Below are 24,417 nucleotides of genomic sequence, written 5' to 3' on the forward strand. Positions count from 1 at the left end.
AAAAAAAAAAAAAAAAAAAAACCAGAAGAGTAAAGTTGGTTTATATATATTTTGCGGGGGGAATACCAGAGATGGAACTCAGGACCTTGCACTTGCTAGGCAGGTAGTGGAACTACTGAGCTAAATCCCTGGTTTCTATATTCTTGGTCATTTGCAGTTTTCTTAAAAAGTAGCCATCTTATATTTTCAAATTTATTAGCGTAGGTAATTCAGGGTGCTATTATCTTTTTAACTTCTTCTATATCTATAATTACAGCCCCCTTATCATCCCATGTTATTTGGACCCTTCTCTCATATTTTTCTTTATTTTAATTTTATTGATACATTTTAGGAATACAGTATGTTGACATTCATCATTGGAGATTTGTACCTTTACATAATATATCTTGATTCTTATTTTTCTCCATTCCCTTGCCCTCCCTTCAACCCCTCCATGCCTCCTTATTTACAAAGACTTTGTTTCCATTTTTCATTTTCTCATATTAATTCCATTCCAGGAGGAGGAGGTGAAGGGAGGGCAGGGACAAGGGGGAAAAATGAGAACCAAGCGTGTCATGTGAAGGTACAAGATCCCAACGATGAATGTAACTGTACCGTGTACCTAAAATGTACCAATAAACTCAATAAAAAGGAAAAAAATAATTCCATTCCACTCTTTCCTTTCCCCTACCCCTCCTTTCGTATTTTTCTTCTCCCTAGAAGTTTTTCATTTTGTTGTCTTTTCAAAGATACAACTTTTGTCTCTCTAAATTACATATCTCCATTGTTTGTTTGTTTTCTAATTAGTTTCTGTTCCTATCTTTTTATAATTTTCTTCTTTCTACTGCATTATTCTTCAGGTCTTGCTCTGACTTGTTGAAGTAGATGCTTTTCCTATCAATATTCAATCATTTTTGTTTTCCTATTAAAAGTTATAAAACATATAAGCTTCCAAACACTACTCTAAATATATTCTTCAAATTTAGTAGTCACTGCTGCCTCTCCAGGCTGTTCTCTAGACAGGGAAGCACTGCAGGAGGAGGGCAAGGATGTGAGGGAAAGCCAGCCCCAGGCCCTCAGGACTCCAAGCCTACAGCAAGCCCAAACTTATGGAGAGAGAGCTGCAGCTAGAAGGGAACACTGGCTGTACTACCAAAGAGTGACCCAAAAAACAGTGGTTCCCACTTGAGAACTCCACACAGGGGAGGAGAAAAATCAGAGCCCACCAAATAAACTGTCTAGAATGACAGTCAGAAAAGCAATGAAGTTGAATTCTGTATATCCACTTCAATGAATAAATACAGTTTTTTTTTAAACCTGTGTGCCCAGCTACTCCCTTACTGGGTATTTTCCCAAAAGAATTAAAAGAATCATACCACAGTGACACATGTGCACCATGTTCATAGCGGCACAATTGTAATAACTAAAACTTGGAGACATCTCAAATGCCCATCAACTGGAGACAAGATAAAGAAGATGTGTTTTTTAATATAAAATGAAGTACTACTTGGCCATAAAGAATTAGAAACTAGAGATATTTATAGCTAAGTGGATGTACATTGAGGCCATACTCTTACGTGAAATAAATAGGACACTCATGTGTAAATACCAAATAGTTTCTCCATTTTGAGAAACTGAAAGTGTAAATAAGGACCAAAATGTATAATAGATAATATGAAATAGGACGATAAGGCCCAAAGGGGAAATGGGAAGGGGAGGGGAAGGGAAAGGAATAGATATGAGAAAAGGAAAAAAATAGAAACAGAGTTTTTGTAAATAGGGAGGGGTGGAGGGTGGAAGGGAGGGCAGGGGAATGGGAAAAACCAAAAGAAGAACCAAGGTATATCATGTAAAGGTACAAATTCCCAATGGTGAATGTCATCATATTTTATACCTAAATGTACCAATAAACTTAATGAATTTTAAAAAAGGCCTGGGCTGTGGCCAGATTCTAAAGTCCCATTTGCTTCCAATAGTACATGTTATATAAAATCAGTGTGATTTTCATAACTTCACGCCAACAGAACTCCATGGCAAGCATTACTCTAAGCTTTTTATGTTGTGGAAGAAATCAGCAAGTGATATGCACATAGAGACCAGCTGAATGGAAGTAAAATAATAAAAGTTTATTTGCCAGCAAAGGTCTAATCACATTCAAAAAGGCAGTGCCAATGATCGACCTCCCATTGGGTTGTAGCTTCTACCTTTATAGGTTTTACATCTGTAGTCTCATTCAGGCAGCTACATTTCATTTCCTCAGTTCACATTACCCAGGCACAAATTACAGTAACAGCACAGTTCACTTTAACCCAGATGTGACAGTTCCTTGTAGTTAGGGAGTTTACCTTAAGATTCCTCTAGCTATTTATTCTAGTACACAGGAAGTGGGTGTTCAAGGTTAGGGATGAGGCCAGATGTCCCACTTCATGGTCACTGCCTCCAGTGTCTGTTAATTTTTTTTTCTTTTTATTGAGTTTATTGGTACAATCCAGGTATACAATACAGTTACATTCATTATTGGGATCCTGTACCTTTACATAATTGTCTTGATTCTCATTTTTCCCCTTGTCCCTGCCCTCCCTTCACCCTCTCCTCCCCTCCCCATTTACAAACACTTTATTTCCATTTTTTCAGTTTCTCATATTTTTTTCCTCTCTCATTACCTTTCCCCCACCCTTCCCACTTTCCCTACACCTTTAGCCCTTTACTTCCTATTTCACATTATTAATTATCTCATTAGGATCCTGTGTACTATTATAGTTTTTCACACCAGAGAAACTATTCAGTATTTCAGTTAAAGAAATCTCTGTATGAACATTAAAAATAGGGAATCCTAAAATAAAACTAAAAAGGAAAGTAAAAGAGAACAGGCAATGATGTAAGATTAAAATAGTCCTTAATTCTGAAGATGAAAATAGTCCCTTAACATATTTAAATTGCTTCTTGCTCTTGTAGTCTTATCTTATTCTTTTTTTCATTATTTAGAGAATACTTTATTAGTTTCTGTAATCAAACCCATGTAGATATGACCTTACATATTTAATACATTACCCCTGTACAAATGGAAAAAAAATAAAAAATAAAAATAAAAAAATTAACATTTCTAGACCAATATGGCTGTCCATTTCTGTACAATGCCAACTCAACACAGTAAATTAGGATAACTTTTTCCAAAGTTGACAGCACCATTAAAGTTTCCAAAAATTCAAATTATATATATATATATATATATTTATATTTATATTTATATAAAAAGACCAATAATAGTATGTTATGCATCAATAGCCGGTGTCTATTAATTTTGAACTAAACAAAGCAGATTGCTGTTAAGAGACAGCAAAAGTCATTTTACATTTTCCTAACATTTTGTAGGTTTTTAGATTATTTACAAAAGTTCTCTCTATCGTTTATATGTATTTACACATTTAATTTTCAACAGTCCTCTGGTGAAGTTATTAATGATAATAACATACAGATGGGGCACAGAGAGGCTCAGTCCTTGCCTTGGGTCACACTGCAAGGCAACTGAGATTGAACTGCTACACCTTGTGGCCTATTCCAGGGCACCAGAAAGGAGATTCAGGAAGCTCGAGTTTGCTGGTCGTATCTCAGAAATGGCGGCACTTGGCCAGGAGTGCACATGAAGGTCACTGCATAAGGCCAGGCCCAGCAGATCTACAACAGAGAACAACCACAGGATGGACATGAAAGTCCCCAACATGATTCTTAGGCAAACCCTGGTGACCTAACTCCTACAAGGCCTTCTCAGGAAACAAGATGTCCCCTTGCTGTTCCTTATGGAATTTGCTCACCTTTAATAAACTTTTAAGCAGCTTCTGTATTTTCACCTTACAGGTTCCTGCGTCCACCAAATCCGAGGTCAAGACAGACTCATTAGAAAGGAAAGTTTCTGTCAGGGAGCAAGCAATACCTGAGAAGGAAGAAGCAAGCAAGAAAAAAAGAACCATGGCTGATATCAACGTACCTGGGTTTCCTCTTGCCCAGGAGCAAGAGGACAGTGAAGGGGACTTTCCAAAGGACCCTGCTGACAAGCAACTCACCCAGAAGTTTAAGGCTTATGAGATGACTCTAAAGGATATCCAGAATCTCCTCGCGTACTGGGACCGGAAGTTGGGCATTCAGCTGCCTCACCCGGGGATGAAGGAGGTGCCCCATGATCCTGATGACCAGCGCCAGGTTCCTTCCGGTGGGCGTCGGGGCCGCAAGGACCGGGAGAGGGAGCGCCTGGAGAAGGAGCGAGCAGAAAAGGAGCGCTTGGAGAGAGAGAAGGCCGAGAGGGAGCGCCTGGAGAAGCTGCGGGCCATGGAGGAGCGGAGCCACGCGGAGGGGGAAGTGGAAGAGGATCACGAGGGGAAGAAAGATATGGGGGTGCCCTTCGTGAGCATCCAGGCTCCAGACTTTGAAGGCTCAAGCTGGAAGCAGGCCCTGGAGAGTGATAAGCTTCCCAAAGTAGGGCAGGTATGTGCTCTTCCCCTGTGAGAAGTAACCAGTGAGGCCAAGGGTACTGTGCTAATCATGATAAAAATGCGTCTTTCTACCAACAGTCCACATCCCCTCATTTGGTTAATTTCTGATATTTCCATGAATATAAGACAGTAATTGCTAAAGGGATCTTTTATCACTTGGCGAAAGAAAAGCCATAGAGAGTTCCACCAATCCAAATTATTCGGACTAGGGCTGGGGATGTAGCTCAGTGGTAGAGGGCTTGCCTAGCATGCCTGCAGCCCTGTGTTTGATACCCAGCACCACTCAATCAATCCATAAGCTAACCTCATGGAAAGCCCCCCGTACAGCCGACCTTTAATGTTGAGGCACGTGTGCTTTGGGATCAAGCAAGAGACTCATCTACTCTGAAATCCCACAGTGACAGAAATTATCATATTAAAAACCTTTCACCCCTATAAACAAATTAGACTGCAGATCATACAGTCTTTGTCACAGCTGCTCACCGCAGCCTTGTACAATTTGTAACCAAATGGGCACTGACTGTATTCCAGGAAAACCGTTTATAGAAACAAGTGGCCAGCCAGATTTGGGGGTATAGGGGTTGCAGTTTACTGACCTCTGGTTTAGTTTATCAGAAACTAAGCACAACCTTTACAAGCAAAGAATAGAGCCTGAAAGAGAGAAATGGCAGGGAAAGGCTGGCAGGCAGATAAGCACAGTTCCTCAAGAGGGTGGGCTTCGAAGTGATGTGGCTTCACAACACCTCTTGCCTCAGTGGGCTAAAGGGGAAGACATTTGGAGGACACATAGCACCAGCTCCTCTCAGTTCACAGTTTTGCTTCAGGCCAGCCTTAGGTAAAGAACTGTGATTTATTTTTTTTTAATATGTTGGTTTTTTTGTGGGGGGGAGGTGTTGAGACAGGGTCTCACTGTGTAGTGAAGACTGGAACTCACTTTGTAGCCCAGGCTGGTCTCGATCTCACAGCGTTCCTCCTGCATCAGTCTCCCAAGTGCTGGGATTACAGATGTGTGCCACCATGCCCAGCCAAAAATATGTTTAAAAAAGAAAAAAAGAAAAGAAAGGACAAAGGCCAAGTGCAGCTACTTTCCTTGTATTATGCTTTGCATGTTCCAAGTCATTGGTTAAAATATTGCTTGAAGAACTCTTGGCTCTGATAATTTAGTAAGTGGTCCCAGTGACTTATCACATTCCTCAGGGACATCCTCAATCCTGTGAGGTAACTCTGGCTGCATGTTGCAATGATTTAGTTCCCTGGTCCACAGAATGAGAAAAACAGGAGCACATAAAGGTGGTGACTTGCTAGCCTAGCAGGCCACTTTTTGGTTCACAGAATGGGCACTCCGATGGGCTACAGCATTTATTGGTGCGACAACAGTTAACGTAGCAAGTCATGCTTATTTTGAGGATCTTTGCATTCTGGGAAGGAAGTTGCTACTAGATTTTCAATCTGTCTGTTCTAGAGGTGGCTCATGCATTTTTCTATCAGAGTAGAATGGGAGAATGCTGCAGGAATAACATTTCTCTCTCATTTGCTTTTGACATCTCACTTCGTTCCCATCCTCTCTCCCTATTCCCAGAACCTTTGCTTTATTTTCCATTTGCTGTATTTGACCTGCTCCCATGCTAACTTTCTTTCACCTTTGAAAGAAAAGAGCATTTAAAGAAAATTAACATGGAATCTGAAAACGAATGGGACAACTCTGTACTACAGATATCAGAACCGTAAGAGCTGCTCTGTTTAAACAGATTTAAGTCATGCATGACTGTCATCTCAGCACTCTGGGAGGTCAAGGCAGGAGGGTCACAAATTTAAGCCCTGTCTGGGCAACTTAGTGCCTAGCAAGACCCAGACTCCAAAAAATAAAGAGGGCTTGGGATGTAGCTCAGGTGAAGACCCTGAGTTCACTCCCCACTGCTATCAAAAACCTAAAAACCAGTTTATTGAGTACAAGGTCATGTGTCAGGTCAACCTGGTGCCTTTGCTAATTGGAGTCTGTGGTCCATTTGCAAAGTGAGACAATTCAACAGTCCTAATAAAGTGAAGCACTGGCTCTGAGGGTTGCAGGCAGCGTGCAGCCCACAGCAAGAGCCTCCCACCCAACTAGGGTGTAAGGGCTTACAAGGCCCTGCAGAGCTGGGTCAAAGGCCTTCACTGCCTTCCCTGAATCACGTTCCTGGCGAGAGTTTCCCATTGCAGAAAGGGGGCGCGTGAGCCACCTTTGCACATTCAGGGGCAGTGAGGGCTCACCGGATCCGCTGCACAGGAAATTAACTTGAGCCTTTGCTTTAGATCCTGGACATCTTGGGCCTGGGGTCCTCAGGCCCACCCATCCCTCCTCCTGCCTTGTTCTCCATCATCTCATATCCTGTGAAGCGGCTACCCGTGGTCCCCTCGGAAACTCTCAAACACTTTGTGTTTGTGATCCCACCGTCTGACGAGCTGGATGAGGAGAGAGAGGTGGAAACGGACTCCGATCTATCCGATCTATCCGTCATCTCCCCATCAGAGAAGGTAAAGCACTCGAGGCTGCTTCTCCTGGCCTCTCTCCCAGCACAGCCAAACCTGAGTCAGCTGTGCGGACCTGCAGGTGCCTCCCCACGCTGCCGTCCCCATATCCCACCTCCCACCCTCCCAAGGGGCTGCTGAACATGAGGGCTTCTCCCCTTACAACTTTTGCGATCCCCAGGGGAGGGCCTAGGAAACTTGTCACATTGCGCTGAAGCTCCACTGTAAGCAAAAATAAGAAAAACCGGCTCTGTTAATCCTCGGTGCTGCAAAAACCAAAAACATATATGAAAATACTGTGACACTAAATGATTCACAAAGTGCATAGAATACAAGGATCAAGAGATGTGAGTTAAGGGAACACTCGCCACCTGGGAAAGGATAGATTATCAAAGAAATTATAATGGGAGGATTAGATACTTTGGGTAAAGTCACTTTTTTATCTCCTTGACTGATACTATAGCAAAATAAATTTCAGTCAGATTAAAATGTAGGTGATCAAAATAAAACTAGGTAAAAGTAAAAGAAAATGTATGTATAGTTATAGACTAAATCACAAAGAGGCAGTTTTAGGTAATAATATTCAGATGGTCTGCATATTAAATTTATTACAGGGCCTTTTATCCCCTAGGAAGAATGGTGGCCACACACAACCTCCTCCAAACCCTGCCCTTCTGCAAAGGGAACAAATACAATCACCTGTAGATCCTGCCTACCTCAAAGAGAGGTGACAGAGCGGACCTCCAATTTTAATGTAAAAGTGGGAAATGAGTTTCAAGGCCAGCTGCAGCCATGGTGCCCTCACTCAAGCAGAGCATCCATGGTGAAATTTCAAATCAAAAGACAAAGTTAAAAAAAAAATCATCACCTTCATCAGAGGTTACTATTGTACCAACCCCATATTCTGAAAATTGGCCATGCCAGGGAAAGAATTAAGCAACTTTTAAATTATCATTTTAGGAGGCACTATAGTGCTGTAATTGCCAAAGGAAAGCTCTTCATTGTAGCAGAGTGGCAGCTTAAACTTATAGAAATAATGGTAGACTTAGAAAGTCTGTTTTGTTTGTTATCTCCAGTGAAGTAACTGAGTAAGGCTTGTCAGCAGGTGCAAAGAGCAGAAGGTGAAGGCTGGAGCCAGGTGTGGTGCCTTTAATCTCAGGACTCAGGAGGCTGAGGCAGGAGGATCACCATGAGTTCAAGGCCAGCCTAGGCTACATAGTGAGTTCAAAGCAGCCTGCACTTTTGAGACCTTCTCTCAAAATAAAAAAAAGACGGCTGCTAGGGAACAAGACACCCACAACAGCTGGAGCATCATCCCCCAGGTGACTGGCAAACTGTGAAGGAAAGAGCGTACTTTCTAAAGGACAGACCTGGCAGGCAACTCTCTAGCCAGGCGAACATGCTTTGCAAATGTAACATGGGTCGACCTGGTATCATTTGTTCCTTGTGTTGAACTATGAAGTACATGGCATCACCTATGAATCAAATCAAGCTTTAAAGCCTAATTCTCATTTTATAGGAAATACGGGGAGGGGGCTGGGGATTTATCTCAGTGTTTCCGTCACCTGCCTCACAAATGCAAGGGCCCGAGTTCAATCCCCATCCAAAAAAAAAAAAAAAAAAAAAAGGAAATACAGGAAGGAAAGGAACAAGTTAACTGATTAACTGATACTATGAGAAGAGTCAGTAAAATTCAGACTATGGGAAATTCTATGAGATTTCTATGGGATCTGCTTTCTCAAAAAAATACCCATCATGATTAAGGGGGGTGAGGAGATCTAGGTGAAGACACTAAACCCTGGATTTGAACTTCCGCACCACCACTACCAAAAGGATGCTAAAGTGTAATGACAAGAAATGGTTCTAGAAAGACGTCCCTGGGACAAATAGAAACATTTTAATATGGACTGTGTGCCAGGATACTGCCGGGAGCTGAGACCCAGTCCTACATACGCCCAGCCAACTTATGGCTTACACTAGGGCTCCCATCAGTAGGGTGCCAAGGAAAACACACAGGTCTTATCACCAACACGAGGCTGCATCCTCGCGCATGCAGCACCTGCAGCTCTGTCACCCCAGACTGCAGGCGAGCTGTGAGCATCTCTGTCATTGTTGGTGCAGATGTCAGAGGTGTACATAAAACTTTGTGCTCCTTTTTTCGTGAAGGGCCAGGAGGAACAGGCCATCTCATCTAAGGCAAGCAGAATGAAACTGAAAGAAAAACCTGAACCACTCCAGGAGACTCAGGAGGAAAAACATTGCACAGCCCTTGGCAAGATCACTTCAGGGGGAACTGCTGGACCCCTTGCTCCCCTATCAGACATAGACCAGAACAACTTCAGTGAGCAGCCTTCCCAGGAGAAATTTGTTAGGTAGGCCTCTTGGTACTCCAGGGGGGAACACGGAAGCCTCAAGTTAAGGGTGCAGCTATCAAAGCACAGAGGAAACAAGAATGCCCAAAAGGCCTGACCCCAGCAGGACAGGACCTCTCCCAGGCAGGGGTCCTGTCTTCTCTCGCTGGAAGGAAGCGCTCTCACTTTAAAATCCTGTGTGGGCATTTCAGGCTGAATTACTTCCGGTGGATCGTGCCAGCCAATGGAGAGGTGACACTGCGAGTGCACTTCTCTTCTGGTGATGTCGGGAACTTTGACCAGACATTTAACTTTGAGATCCTTGGAACTCACCGCCAGTACCAGCTGTATTGCCGAGGTGTCTGCACTTATCCTCAAGTTTGCCAAGACCCAAAGTAAGTGTATTTTATTTTAAAAGGAAAGGTCTACAGGTACATTTTGGCTTTCCCCCAATGGTACTTTGAGCAAAGTCTCTCTTAAGAATACCGTGGAGCCCGGTGTGGTGATGCACACCAATAATCCCAGCACTCAAGAGGCTGATGCAGGAGGATCACAGACTCAAGGCCAGCCTCGCTTCTTAGCAAGACTCTATCTCTAATAACAACAATTACGTTAGCACAGGACTGAGACAGCATCCCAAACACTTGTTGCGTGAGGCTTCACTGCCTTGTACGTTGACTAAGAGGTCCCAGGGATGACACGATAACATCAGGTATCCCCATTCTGAGATAGGTAAAATTATAACACGCATAAAAAAGTAGGGGAAAAAGTCTTCCTCCTGCAAGTTAGTTTGCTAATTTAATTATTAAGCAGATTTAAGTCAGTTTCATATTTACTCTAGGACTTTACCCTTTAATGTGAGTATGCGCATGAATCTCCATGGGTGGCTTTTTTCTGAGCGCCTAGCACGACTGTGCAGTTCATTTCAAGCACCACATAAGGGCACCTAGCTGAGCAAGCCCTGAAGGAAGAGGCCTTTTATAGCTTGTCCACTGAGAGGAACTTTTTTGCCATTCTTCCCTAAGAATTTCATTATAGCAGGGAACTCAGAAACTGGTGAATATCCACCAGAACTCACTTCCCTGTGATTCTTGGAAATTTTTCTAGCTGGGTACACTAGAACAGAACATCCAAATCGAGCCCTTGTTGTGTAGGACACCTCTGAGAGTCTTTTTTCTCAAGTTCACACCGTAGTATCTCTCCTTAGATTTGGGGGCAGGTGGAATAAAGCCTCTACAAAGGTCTTCAAATGAAGAACCACTCTGTCTTCAGACACATGGGCCCTTTGCTGAATAGGAAGTGTTGGGTTTGTGTACATATCACGTGCGGGCTTGGACTTCCAATCTGCCAGCCTCCCCTTAACTCTTCCTCCTCTCTGTTCAGAGTGGTGTTTCCTCAGTGGAAGCAAGACATGAAGGTAAATGAGGTCATCGTTAAGAAGTATGTTATGAGCACGAAGAGGTTTTACTTCGGGCCACTGCTTTGTGGAAAATCAAGAGACAAGTAAGTGTTCTGTTAATTCAAACCAGACTTCAGACTCCTGAGTTGGATTCATGAGTCGCCGAACAGTTTTTATGGAGACACAGCTTTTACTGGAGTTGCCTCAGCCCCAGACTACAAACCAGGAGAATGGGTCCTTGAGTCCCAAGCTCAATGCCCAGATGAATCAAATGCCACTTTTCCAAATGGAGAGGCTGAGAAAGGACCAGATTTCAGAAGGGTAGGGTAAAGAGTTCTCTTGGAACTGTTACATATCAAGTCTGAAATGCTTAGAAGGTATCTCTAGAAGCCACATAAAGCAGAGAATGGGCTATCTAGTTTAGAGTCTCCAAGAAGAGATCTGTCTCCAAGGCAACAAAAGCCATGGGTCATAAGTTGGCCTAACAAGAGTGCACAGACTTCTTTTTAAAGAAGGACCAAGGGTGGAGGCCTGAAGAACTTCCCCAAGTCGCATGCGGTATTCCCAGAGGCAAACCTGCACAGCTACAGGTCTTGTTCTCAGCCCCCATTCCACTGCCTCAGTGTGGCCACACTGTCCCTTTGAATTGCCATTGGGTCCTCACAACCACATCCCGTTCCCATTCACTTCCAGGTACAAGTCATCCTTATTCCCAGGCAATGTGGAAACGCTGACAATCCTGAACAACTCTCCCCTGCCGGTGGAGGTGTGCTTCTGTTTCCAGAATGATGTCAAAGCAAGCACCTTCTTTCTGGAGCCTGTCAACATGAATCTGAAGCCCAAGGAGAAGCAGGTAAAATTGCATGGAAAAGGTCTACCAGGAGGAGACTTTCTTGGAAAATCTGAAGGTTTGGCATTGTTAGGGTAAATGCACTCTCTGTTGATTCTCCTGTCAGATGCTAAGTGTCTGGGCCTACCCTACTGCTGTTGGCATCTTTGAGGACAGCATTGTTTGCTGCATCAAGGAGAACCCGGAGCCAACTATCTTCAAACTCAGCTGCCAGGGGATCCGCCCAGAACTAGAGCTGGAACCCAGGCAACTACATTTTGATCGGCTCTTGCTGCACAGGTCAGAATTTCTAAATGATGCTAGGACTAGATGAAATTTAAAGAACATTTAGTTCCAACTCATCCTGATTTGCTCTCAACTTTTCTGATTTGAGCACTAGAATTCTGCATCATGGGAAATTCCTTGTTTGAATATAAACCTGGATGATTAGTGACCCTATTATGGTCACCAGTTGTTGACTTGGGTTTCAGGGAGTGGACTTTAGTCAGCTCCTCATGAGATGAACTAAACCCCCTAAGATCAACTGCCAAGAAATGTGTATTTTTTATTTTTCTTAGGAATAGCTCTCTTCACATTCTCACTGTGGTCTATTACCGAAAAGGTTAAGAATCTCTGCTGTAGAAATTAGAGCACAGAGAATGCTAGACCAAATGTAAAAGTTTATATATTCATTCATTGGAATTGTAATATCTTAAGTAGAGAATGTTTATTCCTGATGCTCCTGGGAGATAATGTTGTCATGATACGAGCCCTGCATTCCTCAGTCTTCAGCACCAGGCCCCTTCCCTAATAAACACTAACTGGTGAACTAAATGGTAACGGAAGTGACCAGAGAGTTTTTTCTGACTCCATGGAGAAGTCTGTATTACAAGCAACTGTGAGTATAAAGCAGATGGACTGAGACATGGCCCAAATCTTGTCACTCTATGAATTTTGGGCCATTAATTAACCTCTCTTAGATTCAGTCTCTTCATAGAATATGAGGAACTAATAATACCGATTTTTACCTGTGTCATTTCTAAAAGTAAAACATATTCTACTAATGTAACTTATTATTGTCAGATAATCACATCTGCCTACCCCACTTTCTCCCACTTTAGAAGGATAATTATTAGATCATATTCACAAACCAAGTGACAAACTTAGTGATGGCAATTCTGAGTCCATGGAGTACTTTTCTGCCAGCAACCTGATCAGCCTAGTTCATTGTCCCAGCTGAAACTTCACTGTTGGTGATTCTAGGTTTTTACATTGAAAAGCTACTTTTTTTTTCCATTGAGTTTATTGGTACTTTTTAAGTACACAGTACAGTTTTAAAAGGTGTGTTGCCCTTCTAAAACATAGAGGTTTATGGTACTTTTTAAGTATACAGTACAGTTTTAAAAGATGTGTTACCCTTCTAAAACATAGAAGTTTACATTTAGCAGGAGTGCTTGGCTGCTAATTGAATGAAGCTTTGGGAGAAAGACAGACAGGACAAATGGGCAAGATGGGACCCTTGTTTCACAATGGAAGAGAGAAAGGAGAAGGATTTTCTCATAAAATCAGATATTTGGCTTTGATTCAACCCTATTCTGTGGGTATTAACTGCACACCTGTCACAGTATTGAGGGAAGCATCTCAGCCACTGAGGAGTTTCCAGTCTGGTAAGGAAAAGAAGCAGATAAGCAACTAAGAACAACTAATTACATAATGCAAAGCCATTCATCTTAGGCAAATTGATGTTGAGTGATGAATAGAAAGCAGCCCAAAGATGACCAAGATTTTGGAATTTAGCAGATACTAAACATTAAATCAGCTATTCTAACTGTATTCAAATTCATAATGAAACATTGGGCCAAGATGAATGTGAATGAATAGGCTGAAAAATCCAATAAGAGAAATGGAAAGTATTTTTTTAAAGCACTAAGTAAATATTTTAGAATGGAAAAGTTCAATACCTAGACTGAAAATTTCAGAGTGGACTAATCAATGGTCTAGAGACAATGAAACGAGAGAATCAATGAATTTGAAGATAGATTAAATACAATTTTCAGCTTAAGAATAAAGAAAAAAAGACCCCAGTAAGTGGTAATAACTGATGTATAACTGAAGTCCAAGAGGAAAAGGAGAGAAAGTGGTACAGGAAAATGTTATAAGAACAGATGAGGGCCAGGGATTTAGCTCATTGGTTCCGCCACCTGCTTTGCAAGCGTGAAGACCCAAGTTCAATCCCCAGTACCAAAAAAAAAAAAAAACAAAAGAATAGATGAAACATTCCCATATTTGATGATAAAGCATAAACTCACCATTCCTAGATGCTTAGCCCACCGTCAGCTGGATAAATGAAGTTATAACCAAATCTTGCCACTGAATCTGTGACTCAGAGGCCATCAGTTAACTTCTCCATAGTTCACTTTCTTTATGAGTTGCTTGGGGTTAACTATAACAGCTCCAAGAAAGAAAGCCAAAGTGTAGAACACCTACTAGAGATAAAGAAAAAAAATCTCGAAAACCACTGAAGGAAAATGAGATATGGTATGACTGATTTCTCTTGGGTTGCAATGGAGGCTGGAAGACAATGCAATGTGCTAAAAGAAAATATCATCAAGCCAAGATCCTAGAACAACAAAAACAGCCTTCCTAACTGGAGAGAGAATGTCAGATAAGTAAAACTGAGATCATTTATTGCTAGTACTTCTGCATTACAAGAAATTCTAAAGGAAGTGCTTTGAACCAAAGGAAAATGACATCAGATTGAAACTCAGTTATAGGAATTTTTAAAAATGTATTGAAAAATTTAAATATATGGCCAAATATAAAATATTTCATCTTATTCTCTTGGTGTAATTAAAAGACAATCATTATAAATAAACATATTAGTACCACATTATGGGACTTGCAAGGCATGTAGATGAATACATGTATATAGATATAATCATGCATTAACAATACCACATGCATAAATGATGGATAATAAACAGTGACTTATCGCAAAGATATTGCATTTTATATTGTAATAAAATATTAATTCTGAATAACTAGGAAATTAAGGAGATACAGTGATAACTTGGTTCACTAAGTTAATTCGTTCCATGATTCTGGAAAAGATGGCCTTGTTCAAGTTCGTGCAGAAAAGATGGCTGAGGTTGTGTTTACCACCCCATTCAGAGTTTGCAAACAAAAACAAAATTTTGCCAAATGCTTCTGTTTATGAACTAAATTGTTTGCAAACAAAAGCATTTGTAAACCAAGGTACCACCATATAACTAATATGTCATTTATTGATATTAAATATAAAGGAAAAAACAGTAAATCCACAGTGGAGAAATCAGGTGGTCATTAAGCAAGTCATAAAATCTAACATCACTAATATTGGGACAAACTGACGTCATGGGACTCTTGGTATAAAACACTGAGAACATACCAGCAACTGCATATACTAGATCTCAACATGAAGATGTAGCAGACAAACCCAAATTAAGAAACAGCCTTATCTCTCAGCTGGAACCGTCATCTCCCAGTAATTTGCCAGAATGACAAACAGAGAAAGAGGAAAGTCTATATGTTCTCTAGGCCTTTTAGCAAACATGGGATTATTCTTTTGGCCACATAAATGCAAATCTACAAAACAGGTGACATTGAAGACATCAAAGGAATGGTTGCTGTTGAAAAAGGAATGTTACCGTGGAAAAACAGAAGAGTCTACAGAGTTACCCAGCATGCTATTACCATTGGTGTAAAAAAGCAAGTTAAGGGCAAGATTCTTGCCAAGAGAATTAATGCACTAGATCTTAGCCAAAAGACCGAGAAGTGGTATCAAGAGAATTAATATGGGTATTGAACATATTAAGTACTATAAGAGCCAAGGTTGCTTCCTGAAATGCATGAAGGGAAAATGATCAGAAAAGAAGGATTCAAGTGAAGAGCCAGCATGTTCTGCCTAAAGAAGCACTTTGTGAGAACCAGCGGGAAGGGCCCCTGAGCTGCTGGAACCTTTTTACTAAGAAGTCATGGCGTAAGTTGAGAATGTATCTCTGCCATTCAGCACCTAACTAGCAGCTAAGGTGTTCTAGGGTCCTAGGTGTGAAATTGTCCTGAATTATCAGGGTGGTTTTCTTAATTGAGTAGGAGTGTGGTTCCCTCACCCCCAGGAAAAATAAATACTTAGAGCAGAAAAAACAAATCAAAACTAACCGGCCTGGTCCCTTCAAAATGTCAAAGTCAAGTTACACAGAGAAAGGCCGAAGAAATTTTCCCAAGAAATCTAAGTAGATATGGCAATTAAATTCAGTCTGTAATCCTGGACTCAATCATTAGCTGGGGATAAGAAAAAGGTAGTTATAAAAAAATCATTAGAATAGGGCCGAGGATTTAGCTCAGCGGTTCGGTGGCCTGCCTTGCAAGCGCAAGGACCTGAGTTCGATCCCCGGTACCAAAAAAAAAAACAGTAAAGATAAAATTTGAGTACCAACTGTGGATTAAGCAACTGTCTTATATCAATGTTAAATCCCCTTGGGCTAGGGCTTTAGCTCAGTGCTGCTGCCGCCTGCGTCACAAGCACAAGGTCCCAAGTTCGATACCGATACCAAAAAACAAAACAAAATAATGTTAAATCCCCTTGACTTAATAAGAATTCTTGTTGTAAGAATATATGCCCTGAAATGTTTAAAGCTGAAGGAACATTATTATCTCTGATTTAACTTCAAATGGTTCTGAAAAAAATGACATGGATATGAGAGGGAGTGTGTGTTTGTGTGAATGCAAAGCAAAGAGAGTAAGATGAAAGTAATTGGTAAATCTGGATAAAGAATTTAAAGCAATTCTTACAACTTTTCTGTAAGTTTTAAATTTTGCCTCATAATTTGGAATAATATGGACTAACTTGTACATAAAAATAAATGTTAAATCTCTCAAATTAGCCTGGCCCCACCAGCTAAGAAACCTAAATAAAACATGCCGGAAAGACAACGTAAGAAATTCTTTAACATTCTCACACAGAAAAGAGAAACTGTGATTTTTAAAAGCATTCTTTAAAATTTCTTTTGGTCTCTTCAGAAAAGAATCCAAAGCAGTTCTCCTCCGCAATGTCACCCCCTTGCCGGTGGCCTGGCGGGTCACCAGCTTGGAGCACCTGGGCGAAGACTTCACGCTGTCCATGATGCAGGGCACCATCCCTCCCACGGCAGAGTACACCCTGCACGTGCACTTCCAGCCCTCCAAACCCACCAACATCAAGAAGCCTGTTCGACTGGAGGTGAGGCGTCACACGTCGGCAGACTCGGTTCCTGAAATGGGTACACTGGGTTCACTCACACATAGACAGACACAGCCAGTGCCTCTGTCATGTGCTCCCATCCGATCCCTGTTTGATGCCCCCGGCCTGTAACATCTTGCTGTGCACACAACTGCAATGTTGTGATACCTAGGTAAGCATTAGATTCCTGACTTCACGCCCCAGTCCTGCTCACCCGTCAGATTCCTAGCTCGGTAAATATCACCCTCCCCCATTGCTTCCAATAGACACCAGAGAATCCCTAGTCCCCTCCCTCTGCTGACAGGGTCCCTTCCAGCCCCTTCCTCCAATAAGCCTTGCCGGTTCTGCCTCCCACCATACCTCCTCCCCATCCGCTTCTTTGTCTACACTGCTGCCTGACCACCCTCTGCTAGGCCATCTGTTCCCTCCATCACCTGGACTTCTGCAGAGGCTTCCTAACTGACTTTCATCATTGCATCCCCGTAAGTTTCCAGAAAGATCTTTGCGATGACTGCTCAGGCCACTCCTCCCTTCCTTACTGGCTTCTCACAGGAGTAAAAACCATAGGGTGTGCACCTGCTTCTGAGGCCCTGCCTGACTTTGTAGCTGCATCTCATTCCCCCCTCGCCCTTACTCACTGGCCCCCACCATGCTGTCTGAGCTCTTTCCTGCCTGGGGCCTGACATTGCTACACCCGTGCTGAGAATCTGTGCCTGTCCTCCATGGGGAGCTGGCACTGCTTTAAAATCTGCTGGACATCAACTGGGCTTCCTTAATCCCCAGTGTGTTCCGTCACTCACCATCTCCCATCCTTCAGAGCACCAGCCTTTCTGACATCATTCGGCTTCTTTCTTTCCCTCCTTATATGAACTCCTTCAGGGCAGGATCTCTGCTGATTTATCCACCTAGACCACTTAACGAATTACCACAAACTGGGTGGCTCAAAACAACAGACCTTACGCTTGCACAGTTCTGAAGACCAGAAGTCAGAGATCAAGGTGTTGGCAGGGTCATACTCCCTCTGAAGACTTTAAGGAAGCATCTTTCCTTGACCCATCCAGTTTCTGGTGGCTCTGTAGAGTCCTTTGCTTTCTGATTACCTCACTCTAGTCCAGGGATGGCGAAACTTTTAGAGACAAGTACCCAAACTGCAACCCCAAACCCACTTATTTGTGTGAGGTGCCAACGCTGCAATGAAACCTGAATACTGAGGTTTCAGTTTAGAAAAAACAACTCATACATTAACATCTTTTGTCTTAAAAGAAAAACAAATAGCACGCGTGCCATAGGGACACCACCTCGGGTGCTCTAGTCATTACCTCCACCGTCTCAGGCCTTCTGTCTGTCTTCTTCGGTGTCTGTCTCTTATGAGGATGCAGTGAACCTCTGTATCTGTGGGTTCTGTGTCCACAGATTCCACCAGCTGTGAACTGAAAATATTTGAGGAAAAATTGTGTGTAGACCTTTGGTTCTTGTCATTCCCTAAGCATTGCATTTACATTGTGTTACTCTGATCAGTAACCTAGAGATAATTTAAAGTAGGATTGTGTAGATTGTATGCAATACTGCCCCATTTAATATAAGGGTTCATTAGCCATGAGGGTCCTGGAGCCCATCCCCTGTGGATGCCAAGGTGACAATTGTTGGGTTTTAGGCCCTCCCAGATGATTCAGGATGACCTCATCCTGTCACCTTTGACTTAATTACATCTGCAGAAACCCTATTTTCTCTAAATAAGGTCATGATCATAGCTTCCAGGACAAGAAGTAGTCATGCCTTTTGGAGAATTATTACCCCAACAGCTATACAACATCATACCACCAGTGTCTAATACCACCGGCCTGGAGGTAGTAGATGCTCAAGTAGAATCTGATGAATGAATGAATGAATGTCATTGGCTTTTAATGCTTGAGTTGATTCTGTAGCATTTAAAGCATCATCCAAGCTTCTCCCTGAATATCTCCAGGGATAGAAAACCTATGGCCACTTCATAGCAGGCTAATCTCCCTTTAAATAAGTTTGAAAATTCTTCCTTAAGCTGAGCTCCAATTTTTCTCTATAACTTGCATGTATTAATCCTATTGGGAGCCAGTAAACAGATGTAATCTCTCTCATCCCCTACCTGTGACAGCCCTTCAGGTAACTGATAACATATACTGATAAATTCATTCAGTCCACAAAATATGTGAAACCTAGAGATCATGCTTGCGTTTATAGAATTGGTCTCTGTGAAGGCCATGTGACTGGGATAGGGCCCTGGAGTCCCTTGGATGTGCCAACTTCATCCTTCAGTTGCTATCAGGGGATGCAGCAGGCAGGCTGTAAGGGGACCCTTAGAGAGGTCATCACAACAATGGCTTATCAAATGAAACACATCTGTATTTTAATAACTTGTGACCACCCTTGTGTCCCAATCAAACAGCAAGGTGATTAGGATTCACACAAGGCAAGATGAATCTCAGACATTTATGTACCCAAAGTGAACTATACCTGCTCTTCCTCGGGTTATCTCCTTCAACATCTACAAATATTTTGCCTTCTTATCCCTTTGGAAAGTATTCTGGTGAATTTATTTATGTGCTTCTTAAATTTTCTGTCCCACTGCCCTCAAATACAAAATCTAATTTTACCTCCCCTACTAGAAAATCAAAGCAAATATAATAATTCTCTAGCTACTTGATAACTTCAGAAGACAGGTCCTATACGAATTCATTCAAGGTAAACAGGAAAAGGGAAAAGGTAAAACTCATGTCAGCCCAGTTTGCTCGGTGGTACATTAACAAAATGTGTGTTGAAAGAAGAGATAGAAGCCTGGTGTGGCGGCACATCCCTGTACCCTAGCACTCTGAGATCCTGAGGTGAGAGGAGCACAAATTCAAACCCAGCCTGGACAAGTTAGCAACATGCTGTCTCAAAATAAAAAAAAATTTTTTTTTTGCAAAGGCCCGGGATTGAATCTTCAGTAGCAAAAAAGGAAAGGTAGAAATTCTAAATTAAAACTTGGGTTTGGTGAGAGCCTCAAATTTCACATTCTTGGCTCCTAGATACCCAAAGAATATGTAATGGCAAATGTGATTTAGGATTACAGCTGGAGGCTCCCACTACCCAGCACTTCCTTTCTTGACCATCAGGCCCTTCGTGACCTCCTGGCTAGTCTCCAGAGTCAACGGTCAGGTGCAGATGACAGCTGGCACCAGTCCAGAGGCTCCTCGGGACAATGAGGGAGGGATCCCCAACGGGAATGCCCTCAAAGGGTCAGCGAGCAGCTATGGCCCCTCCATGGGCAGTGATTATCCATGTTCACAGAACATTTGAAATTTCCCATGGAGAAATATTAAGCACTTACTTTAGATGAAAAATCTAGCACTTTTTCCCACAGACTGAGCCACAGAGAACAGAATGATTAGGTTTCTAAAATGAGAAGAGCAGAATGCCTTACATACAAACATTTTCCCCCTCAAGTATCAGAAAAAATGCTCTCCAGGTTTACCTGGAGTTTAAGAGTTCCAAAAACACCTTACTGCAGTGTCTGCTCAGCCCAAACTTCAGGAATGCATGGACGATCACATGAATTCTTTACTCTCAGTAAAAGGTGAAAATGTAGCTCCTCCTCATCCCTGCCCTGGCTACACCAGCATCTCTGGAGAGAGTACAGGAGGAGCACTAACCCTTCCAGATGCTTGACGAGGATAAGAGACCTACAGCTAAACACACCTCCAAAGCAACCTCTCCCATCTCCCCTGCGTGTCACAGATCTCAGGCTCTGAGAACCTCTGGGTCTCCCTTTTACTGAATAATTCTCTTACCCTGACAGGTTTTAGATGCAGAAAATCTGGTTGGAGTTGTGCAGATTGAAAATATCCTGATCTTTGCAGAATCCTATGACATTGCCCTGGACATCACCTTCCCCAAAGGTCTGTTGAGCCTTCTAGGAAGAGTATTTAGAAATTGTGTCTTCTGTGTAGTGTAGTCTTTTATAGAGAAAGACTAGGGTGTTGTAATATTGTGGTGGATGTTGGGAGGGAAGGTCAGTTTTGGCAAATAGTAATGCAAATTCAGAGCAAAATTCCACAAATTCTACAAATTCTGCTGCAAATTCTAATTTCTTCAACTGGAGATAGCAAAGGGTAATCATAAATATAAAATTGCAGAGCTCCTCATGTGAGAAGTTGATGATAAACACATCAGTTCTGCCTGCATTGATTTTCTATCATTGCCATGTCAGATTTCTCCACATTTCCTGGTTTAAAGCAATACAAATTTGTTAGCTTACAGTTCCACGGTCAGAAGTTCACAGTGGGTTTTACTTGGCCATGTCCCCTTCAGCTTATTCAAAGCCAGCACTTTTGAGCCAACTCTCCTCACACAGCCACCTCTCTGGCCTCTTCTTCTGCTGCCTTCTGCTCTTAAGGACCCTGTGACTCCATTTGGCCCCCAGAACCATCTGTGTTCATCTCCATATTTTAAGAGCAGTTCATTAGCAACCTTAATTCCATGTGCAACCTTCAATCCCCATTGCTGTATGAGCCTCCAGCTCCAGGGGTTAGGATGAGTTACCTTGGGGGAGAAGAATCATTCTGACCACCAGGATGTCCTGGTATCTGAATTATAGCTCTGTCTTGACCATGTAGAGCTATACATTAGCTTTGATGTCACTAGTCTTCTAGGCAGATACCTGTATTGCAGCACTATTCATAATCATGAAAAGGTGGAAATCATCTAAACATCAATAAAGGAATAGTGTTATTGTAGGAGTAATATTGTCAACTGTGGAATGGCCATATCATGAAATATCAAGCAGCCACTAAGATCACATTTAGGAGGAGTTTTAATAATTTGAGAAAATAGTGACAAATTTGTATGTACTATCACAGCTCTGTAAACTGTACACTTTAGATGAAATTCTTTAACACCTGAAGCTTTAGTTATGATAAGACAAGGTAGAATGCAGAGGGAGGCTGAACCAAGGACAGGTCAGTGCCTGTTTATTGACAAGGTGCTCTTCCAGCCCCAAAGTTTTCTGAAAACAAGTTCTCTGAACTTATCCCCTTGGGCCCGGGCTCTGCAGGAGCTGAAGGAGGCCTGGACTTTGGGACTGTGAAGGTCATGGAGGATCTGAAGCAGCCCCTTCAACTGAAGAACCGCGGGAAGTACGAGATCATGTTCAGGTAACCTGAACCCATCGGGCATGTGGCCATCCACATCCACTCTTGGCCATGAGTGGACACAACAGTCTGGGAATTTTCTTTAAATGAAGCGAGATCTTAAGAACTGTTTCTGCTTTTGGCTTCCATTGGTTTAAAATTGATGGCATCCCAATGGCTGAGAAAGCAGAGATTTTCATGCTGCTCTCAACTCTGCAGCTTAACCGGGAGCCTTGTAAGACCTCTGAATGTACCTGGAGACACGGGAGTCTGAGACGGTGGGAGAGACTGGAGGGGGCGAGGTCTGCTGGGAGGTGGCCTGGCTTCACGCTGTCCTTCCCTACTTCCAGTTCTGATCTGTTCCACAAGAGAGATTTCCATATAAGATGCTATGTGAAGAAAGAATTTCCAGTCTATTTTGTTTCCTTTTAATTTTAAGAAGCACTGGGTTATAGAACCCAAGTAGTGACTTGGTAGAATACAGCTCTGTGTATGCTCACTCCTTGAGACTAAAAAGAAGCACTAGGCAGGGGAGATTACTCAGAGACAAAAGGGTGACTTGGGGTGGGAGAGAGGAAGGAGGTTGTCAGAAAGGTTACACAGTTCTTCTTGGTGGAGCAGCACTCAGGGCCTGGAAACCCCTGTGACAGTTCATAGCTAATAGAGGGACTTCCATTTGCAGACTTGAGAGAAATTCAGTGAGTTTATGATCATTTTATTTTAACTAAAAGAACACTGAGACTCGAGGTCCTGAGTTTGATCCCCAGTACCAAAAAAAAAAGAACATTGAGACTAGAAAAGTCCCACCTCCATACCATCATTCATTAGAAGCATTGACTCTGTAAATTGAATTAAATATAAATAAAAGTCAAGCGAACGTAGAAAAAAGCCATTGGCACCTTGGAATTAGTGCAGAATGGAGTCTTGCCCATCTGTGAGTTTTGTGTCAGACCATGATGGGGGCTTTAGCTCTGCTTTTTCACATTGCCTGGGGCAGAGCCTACCTTTGGTTGGAGCAGGCGGTCATTGCAGACTGCAGGGAGCTCAGGAAACACGGGCACCATTCCCGCAGCGGTTGAGCTTCCACGTCTCCTGGAACACTGGCGATGGTCACAGCGTCCCACTGCCACCTGAGTTCCTCATGCCTATCCCAGCCCCTCCGCACTGTCATGAGTCAGCTCCCTCTGGCGTTCTCACCTCACCCCCTTGGGGCTAGGGACCCAACTTCCTGTGCCTCTGTGGCATGGCCTCTGCCCTGACCTTCTTCCCTTAGTCTCCTGGCTTCTATGTCACATTTCTCTCTGTGCGTGCTGTATTCCACCTCAGAGAAGAAAGGGAAAAACAGGGAGAGTAAATTTGGTTGGTACTTTTCCAGCATTCAGTGTCCCTGTTGAGCACAGACCTCCCTCAGAGGATAGAAGAGGTCTGTCTTTGCTCCAGCATCAATTCCTGGGCTGATCAGTCCTGAAATTCACTGTACAAAGCACAGTGGACCCTGCCCAGCACAGTAGCTGGCAGGACTAGTAGCAGGACTAGAGATACAGCAGGCCTTTTCCAGCCTGGACCGTCCTGTGTAGGGTCTTAGGTTCCTAGATAGTAAATTAAACTGACGTTTTATTCTTGTCTTTCAGCTTTTCTGTGGACTCGGTAGAGATTTTAGCAACCAATGTCAGTTCCATGATCTCAGTCCTACCCCAGAGTGGATCACTGTCTGCAACAGAAAAGCCCACGAATGTCCAGGTGTTCTTCCGTGCAAAAAAGGAAGTGAAGATCGAGCAGCAGCCCATTTTACGCTGCCAGGTGAGAGAACATAGAGGGAGGAGCTGACTTGGTGGCAGCAATGTGGGCCTCTTGCGGAAAAGAGGAGTACACAGTCCATTCATCCGTGCTCCAGGGATGAGCAGAGGGAGGCCTGAGTGGCAACCAGATAGGACATGTCAGAGTTTGTGACCAGCTAGCAGGCCAGGTGGGTCAGGTCGGAAGTGAACAGAGTCAGAATGAGAGGAAATGTGCCCTAAATCTTTAGGAAGCCACAGAGACAGGGAGGCTATACTCGCATCGTCAAATGCACATGAGTGAAAGCCGGGCATGGTGGCACACGCCTGTAATCCCAGCACTCCGGAGGCTGAGGCAGGAGGATCACTGTGAGTTGGAGACCAGCCTGAGCTACATAGTGAGTTCCAGGTCAGTCTCAACTATGTAGTGAGACCCTGTCTCAAAAAAAAAAATGCACATGAGTGAAAACAAAAGGTGGGATTGATCTGTGTTGGCTACTAATAATATAGTTGAGCTTTGGCTAATGATATAGCTAAGAGGTTGAAATGGATCTTTAAAATTATGGTTTTTGTTTTGGAGGTAAGCTGCTCCTCCAGCTTCCTTATGGAGAAAGCATAAACTGCTACTCCTCAGCCTTGACCCTAAGTAGGTTTCCAGCCCCCTGGGGCAGAGCTACATTATATATAT

General features: G+C 42.8%; 1 protein-coding gene across 1 annotated transcript in view; it reads left to right on the forward strand.

Annotated features, from left to right (window-relative positions):
- The window catches only part of Hydin (HYDIN axonemal central pair apparatus protein), a 365,508-nt gene that overhangs the window by 271,196 nt on the left and 69,895 nt on the right, over nt 1–24,417 (forward strand). Inside the window, exons 46-56 of the mRNA XM_010644442.3 lie at nt 3,835–4,458; nt 6,759–6,980; nt 9,141–9,346; nt 9,538–9,720; nt 10,709–10,828; nt 11,418–11,577; nt 11,681–11,853; nt 16,612–16,810; nt 20,625–20,724; nt 21,879–21,978; nt 23,586–23,754. Coding sequence (XP_010642744.1) covers nt 3,835–4,458; nt 6,759–6,980; nt 9,141–9,346; nt 9,538–9,720; nt 10,709–10,828; nt 11,418–11,577; nt 11,681–11,853; nt 16,612–16,810; nt 20,625–20,724; nt 21,879–21,978; nt 23,586–23,754 — 2,256 coding nt within the window. The remainder of the gene's footprint in view (nt 1–3,834; nt 4,459–6,758; nt 6,981–9,140; nt 9,347–9,537; nt 9,721–10,708; nt 10,829–11,417; nt 11,578–11,680; nt 11,854–16,611; nt 16,811–20,624; nt 20,725–21,878; nt 21,979–23,585; nt 23,755–24,417) is intronic.

This window comes from Fukomys damarensis, unplaced genomic scaffold, assembly GCF_012274545.1.
Source record: "Fukomys damarensis isolate Sample0158 unplaced genomic scaffold, DMR_v1.0_HiC HiC_scaffold_32, whole genome shotgun sequence".
Lineage (NCBI taxonomy): Eukaryota > Metazoa > Chordata > Mammalia > Rodentia > Bathyergidae > Fukomys > Fukomys damarensis.